The following is a 12,112-nucleotide window of genomic DNA, read 5'->3' as shown; positions in this document are numbered from 1 at the left end:
TGTCTCTTCAAGGTTCCAAGGCTGGGGGAGTGGGAGGGGACAGTATTTCCTGCTTCTAGCTGACCACATAAGCCTTTTCTGGATGAAAACACCGAGTTGGGGACAACTGATCCGGAGGGTTGAGGCTCCTCCAGCTCTAACAAGGAGGTCTTACTGCAAGGCAGGCCTGGGATGAGGAAGGAGGTGAGGACCTCGAGGCCCTTGTATTTCAGATGAGATTGGGAAAGGCCTTGAACGCCACTCTGAGGGCTACAGATGTCATCATGTGAAGCAAACAGTTCAGAGGTGCAGCGTGACCCCCGCTGTGCTGCAGACCGTACTCCAGGCCAGGCTGGAACCTGGGATGGAAGAGCCCCGTTGGAGACGCCACTGCCACAAGAAGGCACGAAGGACTAAGAACTTATTCCGGGCTGAGGAAAAGGACAAGTGACTTATAAGTCACACTCTCTCAGCTGCTCAGTCCTCATAGTCTGAGGAGTCATAGGACCGAAACCAACTACAATACATAAAGCGAAGCTTAGCAAGCACCGAATTAAGTGCTTTGCATATATTAACTCATTCGTTCCTAATGCCACCACCATAAACTGCTCTTATCGTTCCATTTTTCAGATGTGAAACTGAGGCTGATTTGCCCAAGGCTGAATAGCTACATAGGTGATGTGATCGACCCTCAAATCCACGTGAGACTGCAAAGCCCATCTCTTGATTGGTATGCTGAGTTCCTTGGGGTTCTCTGCACCTATAGAAAATGATCTGCTGTAAACAATGACAACCAATCTTGCCTGAAAAACGTACGCCCGACATCCCCTGGGAGGCGACAGGATCCCCCAAGTTCAGTTCAACTCACGCAGCATATACTGAGCATCGCTTCATGTCATCACTTTACTTGTAACCTTGGCTCAGGAAAGAAGTACGAGATCTTCCTCTGACTTCAAAGAACAAGCTCTCTGTCGAAGCCACAAAACAGACACATGTAAAACAGCAGGAACAATAGAAAACTGTAAGTGATTGTGGCCCAAAATGGTAACTGTAGATAAATACCATCTCTCGGGAGCTGAGAGGAAGGGAGGTCACTGCAGACTGAAGTGGTTTAGGAAGGCTTTCTGGTGGGAGTTCCCGGGCTGGGGAGGGGTGAAGGCAGTCTGACAGGGCTGAGGGGCATGGGGAGCAGAGCTAAGGAAGACAGCAAAGGAGGGAGGCAGGGACGCCAGAAGACAGAGGTCTGCTGAAAAATCAGTGTCCACAACAGCTGTTGGGTGGACAGGTCCCCACCTGCAGACAAACCCACTCCCACAGATGTAGGCTAGAGAATGAGAAAGAAGATCTGCATGCCGGGCAGCTATCCTAACGCTCACACTCGGGCGGGCACAATGTCCTAAGGATATTCACCACGGCACTGTTTCTAAGAGTGAAGGGCTAGAACTAAAATGTCCGGCCGCAGGAGACAGATGGCTAAAAGATACATCCAGTCCACGGCACATACAGCCCTGAGAAGAATGAGGTTCACATGGACAGGTCCCCATGACGTAACAGGTATGACAAAATACAAGCTGCACGAGCACTTTTATGGTTTACCACCATTTACGGCAAACAGAACATGAATGCACACGCGTGTGAAAATATAAAAGGATACACAGCAAAATTAAATTGCGATGGTGTCTGCAGACAAGAGCAGCATGAGGGTCAAAGGGGATCTTTCCCTTCTGACTCTCCAACAGCTCCGCACTGTTGTAGGTGTGCAATGAAAAATGTATGCCCGCGTTACAAAAGACCGCACATTCTCCTACAGCCTTCGGTTCACGTGCCTTTAACCCGCCACGAGAGCAAAAAATGCGAGAACCACACACACAGAGGATGAGAAAATGTCACAGTTGGAAACATTGGGAGGTTCTGATTCGAGCCCCCAGAACATCAGGAACCTATGACAGGCAAAGGAAAGGACCTGCACAGAGACATGGGAGGGCGCCCAACTTTCAGCGCAGCAGCACCGGGCTGAGAGCCTGGGGAACATCAGCCCGTTACTAATTTGTAAAACGTGCAAACCGGGGATGCTGTTTCACCCACTTTCAGCCGGGTCAGCATCGACTCATTCTTTGAGACTGGGCTCAAATGTCGCCCCTCTTTACATAAAATGAACTTTTAATTAAGTTGCCAAATTCTAGCAACTTTTTAGGCAAAACATAGCCAACAATAAACAAGACAACCTGCTGACCCTCCACCCAGATAATACAGTCACAGTTAACATTCTTTTTTGTTTTTGTTACAAAAGTAGGACTGTGGTAGTTTTATAAGCTATTATTTTTATTAAACAGTTTTATAAACTGTTATTTTTATTAAACTATTATACTGCGAAAGATTTTCCATATCATTACATTTCCTTGATAGCGTCTTTTTAAATTATTACAGAATTTCAAAAATTAGAGCAACCTTTTACTGAGGTACTATGTTAAGCATATGTTTTATATTATCTCAGTCTTCAAAACAAGCCCCCTCCACACACCAAGAAAAAGCTCAGACTGGGGGGAAAACGTGAGAGAGGGGCTGCTGCTTGGGGTTGGGAGACATAGGGTACTTGGACAAAGTCACACTACTCATCGAGTGACAGGCCCACGTCTACCTAACTCAGAACATGAATTTTTGACCCCCATGATGTTCCCCTGTAGAAACAGCACATTATACTAATCTCCAACTATTGGGCTATTGGTTTCTAATTGTTCTAGACCATCAAAACAGTGCTGTAATGGATATCTCTACAGCTAAACCTTTGTGATCGCCTCCCTCCTGGCTAGAAACTTTTCCTGATTGCTCTAGGCAAACTCTACCTCTGAAACCATCTGTCATGGAAGACCTTTTCTATTTTGAATCCATTGTGGACTAATATTTTTGAAAAAAAAAAAAAACAACGAAAATTAATTTCCAGAAATCTGAAACGAAAAACCACGTACAAAATATAAGCCCCAAATGGTTAAAATGGTAAATTTTACATTATGCATATTTTACCACATTAAAAAAAAAAATACAAGCCCGTGGGGTGCCTGTCTGACTGGCTTAATCAGTAGAACATGTGACTTTTGATCTCCGGGTTGTGAGTTCAAGTCCCACCTTGGATGTTTAATGTTTATTTATTTTTGAGAGAGAGAGAGAGAGAGAGAGAGAGAGAGAGAGAAAGAGACAGAGCATGAGCGGGGAAGGGAGAGAGTGAGGAAGACACAGACTCTGAAGCAGGCTCCAGGCTCTAGCTGTCAGCACAGAGCCCGACGTGGGACTTGAACTCACAAACCCTGAGATCATGACCTGAGCTCAAGTCGGACACTTAACCAACTGAGCCACCCAGGCGCCCCCCCACAAAAAAAATAAAATCTTTAAAAATATATAGAGATAAGCCCCATTTTAAAAATCAGTAAATTCAAAATATTTTGCCAGATTGCTCTAATTTCGCAAAAGGAAGCTCACTGCCTACTCTCGATTTCTATACACTGCGCAGGGGACCAGACAGCAGTTTGGGGATGGAAGCTGGGATACAGACTGCACTTTTAGCTGTACCTCTAGTTCACTCTACTGCGGTGATCTGTGTACCTGGCTTCCCTCCTAGACTGAGTCCCGCCCACGTCTGGTTCTCCATTGAATGCACTGGCTCAGCGCCCAAAGCACGCTTGCCAACTCCGTGGTCTGAAACACTGTTCAAAGAACGTCTCTGGCCTCAGCTGCTAAGAGAGGCTACTCACCATTTGGAACCAGAAGGAGGCTTTTCACAATGCTTCTGAGAGGGCCAAGGCTGATCTGATTGGTGGTGGCAAACTCAGAGAGCTGAGCCAGAAACCTTTCCACCTGCAGAGAGGGAACAAGCCAGGCCTTCACTTTCTAAGCATCTCAGGGCTGTAGACCCACACTCAGCACTCTCCTTATCACAAGGTACTTTACCTCTTTTGGCTCAGTTAGGAAGTGGAAAAGCACTTCTGTCAAGGCTGAGAACTGCTGTGAAGAGAATAACACAGAACATCAGCAAAATTCTACTCCTGGCTCAGTGTTCCCACATCTCATCCACGTATAGACCCTTTGGAGAGAACACACAGGTGCTGACACCTGTCTGATCATCTTATAGTTCAAATATTCACAATACCCACTACCCAGTGTCAATATATCAGTATCACCATATTGTCTGAAAAACTTGTATATCTTAGTGGAACACCTGGGAGATATGTATTAAGAGACTGTGAGTGTATGCACACACATGCACATGCACATCTCAAGGGTCCAAATACACACACACACACACACACACACAGCCTGAAAGGAAAATCATTGGAAGATTAATAGCAGTTGTTTTGTTTATATTTCCACATACTTATTATTCAAACATAAGCCAATCCAAATATATAATTTCTTATTCTGCCCCACACAAATGTTAACATACTTCATAAACTTTTTCTCTGTTTTTTTTTTTTTTTTTGAGAGAACGCAAGTGGGGGAGGGGCAGAGAGAGGGGGACAGATCTGAAGTGGGCTCTTCACGGACAACAGTGAACCTTACGCAGGGCTTGAACTCACAAACCATGAGATCATGACCTGAGTCGAAGTCAGGTGCTCAACTGACTGAGCCACCCAGGTGTCCCTCTACCTTGTTTTTTAAAGCAGTTATTTCTGTGGAGTGAGATTTTGGGTGATTTTTATTTTCTTCTGTTTTCTCTATCCATATTTTCTGGATTTCTTCCCCCACAATAAACATTATGTATATAACAAAACAGTAAAATTTACACTTCCTTATACACTGTCTTAGAACACACTCTTATTCTTTTTTTTTTTTTTTAAAGATTTTATTTTAGGGGAGCCTGGATGGCTCAGTTAAGTGTCTGACTCTCGACTTTGTCTCAGGTCATGATGTCACTGTTCATGAGTTCAAGCCCTGCATTGAGCTCTGTGCTGAGTGTGGACCCTGCTTGGGATTCTCTCTCTCCTCTCTCTCTGCCCCTCTCCGACTTGCACTCCCTCTCTGTCTCTCGAAATAAATAAATAAACTTAAAAAAAATTTAAATAAATACAAATGGGATGTAAGTGAACCCACACACTACATCTTGCCTTTTTACATTCAATTATATCTTAGAGACTGATCTTGTCAGTAGATATAATTCTACCCAGTTTTTCCCCCCAAGAGTTTATTTTTAAGTAATCTCTACACCCAACAGGGGGCTTGAACTCACAACCCGGAGATCAAGAGACATACGCTCCACGGACTGAGCCAGTCAGGTGCCCCTCTACCCAGTTCTTTTAACAAGTGCATGGTATTCAACTGCATAGACAGTATAATTTAGCTCCCTAGGGATGAACATTAGTGTGTGTGTGTGTGTATGCGTGTGTGCGCACATGTGCTTTGTTGATGTTACTGCAATGCTGCAATGAATATCCTCCCACATATTTTTTTGACATACGTGTCTACAAAACACTTTTTAAAAATTTCTTAGGTCAAATAATATGTGCATTTTAAATTCTGTGTAAAATGGTGCCAAGTTGCCTTGCAAAGAAGTTGCATGGATTTACATTTCCACCAGCCAATGGCACATAAGTATCTACCTTCTCAAAACTTCATAGATATTCCCTGGAAACATTTTAACCAATGCTGACCCAGGGGTTGCCTTTCTGTGGTATTTATGATAATAGCTTTGCCTAACTGCTGATTCTATATAGTAAAAACAAGAAAAGTCAGGGACAAGCTTCAGACAGTGTCCTCAAACTGTGAGTTTTCCTTTATTTAATTTTTTTTTTTTTTTCAGCTCTGAATCTGTGGACCATCAGATCTTTGGCTGACCCTTTACCACCCTGAGCCTTTTAAGAAAGAGAGCAGCTGTGAAGCCCTCCAGCAGCTTTTCTATTTCCAGGCCTCAGCCTAGCATTCAGGCTCAACCTCCCTGTGAGGCCTCATTCCCCCATGTCTCCTCTCAAGGGGAGCCTCAACTTAATCTGGTCTGCAGGACATGCTGACCCCCATCCCTATCTCTACTTTTCCAAACCCTCCTTTATCCTTCAATGCTCTGCCAAGACACAATGACCCTCCCAACGAGAAAGTGACCTACCCAGATTCTTAACTTCTAAGGCTCCCTCTTGGAACCTTGCCTGAGGGCACTTAGAATGTTGAATCTTGATAAGAAAAGACTTGTCTTTAGCAGAGAAGGTTCCTTGTATACGTTTGTATGGTCGCAGAGCCTTAGTTAATGAAAGTGCATAGTTAAGTATTTGTTGAATAAATCTCCCTAAACACTTTCCTCATTCTTTGCCTTTTTGTATCTGCATAGCTGTCTCCCTCTGGAATGCTCACCTGCCCATCGCCATCCGAGAAATCAAAATCTTAACTGTTCTCACTAGCGAATACATGGAAAGATGCTCCAGATCATTCCAGATGAGAAATGCAAATAAGCAAAATAAGGAAATGCCACTGCTTTACTTATCAAATCTTCAAAAATAAAGGTCTGATGACACCAGTGCTGATGCAAGTAAGTGCCAGGAAACAGATGTGCTCCCACTGCTGATGAGAGGACAAACTGGGGCAACCTTCCCAGACAGCAATTTGATAGTCATATCTAATTTTTATTTTTTAATTTATTTTTAAAAAACGTTTATTTTTGAGAGACAGTGCGAGTGGGGAGAAAGGCAGAGAGAGAGGGAGACAGAGGATCTGAAGTGGGCTCCACACTGATGGCAGTGAGCCCCATGTGGGACTCGAACCATGAGATCATTACCTGAGCTGAAGTGGGACGCTTAACCCACTGAGCCACCCGGGCGCCCTGATAGTCATATCTAATGTTTAAATGCTCATATCTCTTGACCTAGTAATTGATTGCAGGAAGAACACCCTTCAGATATGTTCCCAAAGGTAAACCCAGCCACATTTACACAAAGCAGTTCATCGGCAGCACTGTTCAGAAAAACAAAAGACTGACAGCAACTGAAGTGTCTATTAACAGAGGGCTAGTTAAACAAATTACGGTAGATGCATTTCAAAGAATATCATGCAAAAGAGAAAGAGGCTAGTCTAATCTCTTGTGTAAAAAAGAAAATGTTGTAAAGGCTACCCATATATATACAGGCAGAGGCAGACTTTTTTTTTTCTCCAAAGATACACAAGAAACTATTAAAATGTCAATTTCTGCAGAGAAGAGAAACAGGCATTTTAACTTTATACCTTGAATACTGTTTAAATTTTCTAACTGCATGCGTTGCTTTCATTTATAGCTAGATGAGAGGATTACAGACCATTTCTTTTTTTCCTAATGTTCATTTCTTTAATTTGAGAGAGTGCACACATGCCCACGTGAGGGGGACAGTGGGGAGGTGGGAGTAGGGGGGATGGGGGGAGGGAGGGAGAGAGAGAATCCCAAGCAGGCTCCCCACGCAAGAGTCCATGACCTCCCAAGACTGCAAGATTACGACCTGAGCTGATATCAAGAGTCGGACACTCAACCAACTGAGCCACCTAGGCGCCTCATTCTTCTTTATATTTTTCTGATTTTCCTCTCAAATAACCATTCTAAAAATCATTTTTTATTTTAAAAATATTTTTTTTAATTTTTTTTTAACGTTTATTTATTTTTGAGACAGAGACAGAGCATGAATGGGGGAGGGTCACAGAGAGAAGGAGACACAGAATCTGAAACAGGCTCCAGGCTCTGAGCAGTCAGCACAGAGCCTGACACGGGGCTCGAACTCACATACCGCGAGATCGTGACCTGAGCCGAAGTCGGCCGCTTAACCGACTGAGCCACCCAGGCGCCCCTTAAAAATATTTTTTAATGTTTATTTATTTCTGAGAGAGAGAGAGAGAGAGAGAGAGCGAGCGAGCAGGGGAGGGACAGAGAGAGAGGGAGACACAGAATCCCAAGCAGGTTCCAGGCTCTGAGCAGTCAGCACAGCTTGAGGAGCTCGAACTCAAAGACCGTGAGATCACGACCTGAGTGAAAAGTTGGACGCTTCACCGACGGAGCCACCCAGGTGCCCCCAAAATTATGATTTTTAAAATCATATTCTCAAGGCTCCACATTACCTAGGACTGGTCCAAGCCATTACAGGATGTATCTAGGTGAACTCAGCACTGTACTTTGTCTCCATTTTCTGACCTGCCCTAGCAAATCAAAATTTCCCCAGCATAAGAGGCTGTGTCCATCAACCCTTTGCACACCTCACTGTGTTTACTGGCTATTTGGGCACAGTAGGGCATTCAGATAAATACCCACATAGTGAGCAACAAATGGTGATGCCCACATTAATACAATGATTCTTTTTCTCCTTGATATCTAGGCCTCAGACTTCAAAATAAATTCAGCTAATAGAGTGGGTACTCGGGGAAATCTGATCACCCAACAAAAGGCAGGGAAAGGACTCTGCTAAGTTGCTCATCAGGAAGAAGCTTTCTGTGTTAAAAACCAAGGTAAAGGGGCACCTGGCTGGCTCAGCCAGAAGAGCACGCACTTCTTGATCTCTCGGGGTTGTGAGTCTGAGCCCCACACTGGGTGTAGACATTACTAAAATTAATAAATAAACTTAAGAGAAAAGGGTGAAAGGTCCAGAGTGTAGTTTAAGGTTAGAATGAGTAAAAAGCAAGCTCTGGTTTTAAAGGACGTGGTTTATATTTTTCCATGAATACCAAGTTGGAGGAGGTAACCTTAGGCGTCATAGCATCCTGTAGCTTCAAAAAAGTTTTTTAGCAGCAGAATCTTTTTTATTCTCCACATGGAAGTCTTCCAGAAAATCTTGCCACACATACAAGTAAAAGCTAAGCAACCTGGGTAGGGAGGTCATCTGGAAAGCTCTGTTCTGTATATTTAATTCCCCGGAATCTAAAATCGAGCATCAGGTCCTGAATTCCGGGCTCTACCACCCCCAGTGCCTGACCTTAAACAGGTCAATTTCTGGGGTGTCTGGGTGGCTCAGTCAGTTAAGCGTCAGACTCCAGCTCGGTCATGATCTCACGTTTCAGGCGTTCGAGCCCTGCGTCGGGTTCTGTGCTGACAGCTTGGAGCCTGGAGCCTGCTTCAGATTCTGTGTCTCCCTTTCTCTATCCCTCCCCTGCTTCTCTCTCAAAAGTAAATAAATAAACATTAAAAAAAAAAAAACAGGTCAATTTCTTTCCCTGAACCGTTTTTCTTATCTGTAAAATGGGAATTATAACAGCACCTACCTTTTAGAGTTGCTACACATAAAGCAATGAAAACAGTGCCTGCCACATGGTACATGCTCCATAAATGACAGCTATTTTTGTTCAACCACTCTGTGATCCAGTTTCCTTAATCTGTAAAATGGGGATGATAATAAAACCTACTGCCTAGGGTGTCTGTAAAGACTCAATGACGTAATACACATAAAAGCACTTAGAAGTGCTGTATGATAAACAGTGGCCACTAACCACATGTAGCTATTAAACACTTGAAAAAGGCTAGTCTAGGGACATCTGGGTGGCTCAGTTGGTTGAGCATCTTGATTTCAGCTCAGGTCATGATCCCAGGGTGGCAGGATTCAGTCTTTTGTTGGGCTCACGCTGAGCATGGAGCCTGCTTGAGATTCATTCTTTCTCTCTCTCCCCCTCTCCCCAGCTTGGGCTCTCTCTCTAAAATAAAGAAAAAAAACTCAAAACCCTATTAAAAAGAAAAAGGCTAGTCTAATTTGAGATATGCTGTAAATGTGAAACGCACACCAGAATCAGAAAAATTAGTACAGGGGCACCTGGGTGGCTCAGTTGGTTAAGCGACCGACTTCAGCTCGGGTCATGGTTTCACAGTTTGTGGGTTCAAGCCCCACGTCGGGCTCTGTGCTGACAGCTCAGAGCCTGAAACCTGCTTCGGATTCTGTGTCTCCCTCTCTCTCTGCCCCTTCCCCGCTCACACTCTGTCTCTCTCTCAAAATAAAATAAAAACATTAAAAAAAAAAATTAAAAAAAAAAAAGAAAAATTAGTACTAAAAAGTAAAATATCCCCCATTGATATTTTTTATGTGGATTAGATGTTGAAATGATAGTATTTTAATATACTGGATTAAAGAAAACATTAAATCAGCTTTCTGTTTATTTCTTTACTTATTTATTAAAGATTTTATTCTCAAGTAATCTCTACTCCCAATGTGGGACTTGAACACACAATCCTGAGATCAAGAGTCACAGCCAGGCACCTTCTTTTTAATTTTTACATGTGACTGCTAGAAAATGTAAAATTAGACCTGTGGCTCGCAATTTATTTCTGTTGGACAAAGGGGCTTCAGAATATGTCTGGCATTGCAATTACTTTAGGAGAAAACAGTAGGTTGTAGGGGATGCTGAGAGGAAGGACAGGGAACCCCATCTCCTGGGAAGTTAAGACTTGGTAGGGGGAAACAGATGCACCTTTACAATGGTGGTGAGAAGTGTCATTTTAACCTATTTATTTTCGCTGCCTTGGTGCTTTGAAAAGGGCATCCGGCCAGCACAAGGACAGGAAGTCGGCTGGCTGGCATTTGCTGCCCGAACAGGCAAAAATCAGCCTCCCCACTTCCACTATCAAGGTGGGGGGCGGGGGAGGGGTCCTCCACTGGGTAGACTATATGGCTTCTTTCTTTGAGGACTGCCAGGTATTCCTCTTAATTGGGAGGTAGGACAGTCCCACCCTGGCCTGGCCATTACCCAAACCCACATGCGACCCCGGATTACCTGCCCCTACTCCAGGCTCCCCCACCCCCACCCCCGGGCTCCCAGAGGATGCAAAGACCCTCAGTCTCCGCAGTTGGCCTCCCTACTGAACGTCTCAAATTCCACAACTCCCCAAACTCCCTAGGCCTCCCGACACCCCAGTCTGTTCCCTCGGTTCCCCACAATGCTTTCAGCCTCATCGAGGCTCCCCTCAATTCCTCTTCCGAGATCCCTCCCCGTTCTCACGCCTCCCGGAAGTCCCACGTCTGAGTCCCCACGCCCCCGGGACCCCTCAGCTGGCCCTAAGGCCTCCTTAGAGCCCTCGGCCCCCCGAACTGTCCTCAGACCCCAATTTCCCTCGCAGCCCGCCCCAGAACGTCCCTAAGGCCACACCGCGCCCCGGACTCTCCCCGCCCCCAGGCGGCCCTCGGCCCACACCCCTCCCCTCCCTCGGCCCTCGGGACCGTCGCGGGCCCGCGCCCCGGCCGCCCGGCCCACCTGCGCGCCCAGCTGGTTCAGCTGCTGCATGTCGCCGCCCACGGCCTCGGGCACCGGGTCCTGCGTGCAGTGCAGGCGGCCCATGGCGTCGGCCCGGCCTCGCAGCGCCCGCCGCCTCCCAGCTTCCTCCCTCGCCGCCGTCCGCCTCGCCGAGCTTCCGCAGCCGCACTTTCGCCACGGGCCCTCCGGCCGCCGCCGCGCTCCTCCCCCGGCCGGCCTCGGGGCGGGGCACTCGCGGAGCCGCGGACACGCGCGGGCCCCGGGGCGGGGCAGGGCGCCCTGGCTGAGCAGCAGGAGCGTGCGGCCGCTGCGACCCCTGGAGAGCCCGGAGGAGCCCAGCCGCGAAACGCGGGATTCCATGCCGGATCTCCCGCTAGGTGACCCCAGAACACCTCAATACCCTTGGCCTCCCTGAGCCTCAGTTTCCCTATCTGTAACGTGATCCCAGCGACGGCTGCTTAACTGAGCTAATCCTCCTAAAACGTTCAGAACACAGCCTGGCACAAAGGAGGCCCTCAATCAATGGTTAGTGGCTATCATTATGATAGTTATTATGCATTCAGCAGATATTAATTGCACGCTGACCGTGCCAGGCCCCGCGGATAGAGAAGTGAACAGTGCAGGCCCAGTGTCCCTAGGAGAGCTTACATCAGAGCAGAGCAGTAAGGTCTCAAAGTTGGGCTTGCATCAGCATCTTCTGGAGGTCTTGTTGTAAAGCAGATTGCTGGCCCCACCCCCAAAGCATCTCATCTGGAAGGGTCTAGTGTGGAGCCTGAGAACTTGGATTTCCAGCAAGTACTTAGGGACCACGCTTTGAGAACCTCTGGAGTGGAGGACACTGCCCCAAAGAAGTGCTAAGACTGTGATAATACCAGGATGGGTGGTGGTGGTCAGGTCCATGAAGTGAGATTATTATGACAGTGATAATCACTGCAGCCCCTGAAACACTTTAACCCCCAGTCTGTCTCTTCCC

At 46.2% G+C, this 12,112-nt stretch overlaps 1 protein-coding gene across 2 annotated transcripts in view; it reads right to left on the bottom strand.

The window, feature by feature from the left end:
• Positions 1–11,316, bottom strand: part of COMMD7 (COMM domain containing 7) — a 22,422-nt gene extending 11,106 nt beyond the window's left edge. Inside the window, exons 1-3 of one of the 2 annotated variants that reach the window (XM_042980645.1) lie at positions 11,140–11,316; positions 3,922–3,975; positions 3,726–3,828 (exon numbers count right to left, since the gene is read on the bottom strand). In XM_042980645.1, the coding sequence (XP_042836579.1) occupies positions 3,726–3,828; positions 3,922–3,975; positions 11,140–11,223 (241 nt within the window). In that variant the 5' untranslated portion in view covers positions 11,224–11,316. The remainder of the gene's footprint in view (positions 1–3,725; positions 3,829–3,921; positions 3,976–11,139) is intronic. The other variant, XM_042980644.1, reaches the window with a different exon arrangement.
• Between the last annotated feature and the right edge of the window lie 796 nt (positions 11,317–12,112).

Source organism: Panthera tigris, chromosome A3, assembly GCF_018350195.1.
Source record: "Panthera tigris isolate Pti1 chromosome A3, P.tigris_Pti1_mat1.1, whole genome shotgun sequence".
Taxonomy (NCBI): Eukaryota; Metazoa; Chordata; class Mammalia; order Carnivora; family Felidae; genus Panthera; species Panthera tigris.
This window is presented reverse-complemented; position numbering and strand designations above follow the sequence as displayed.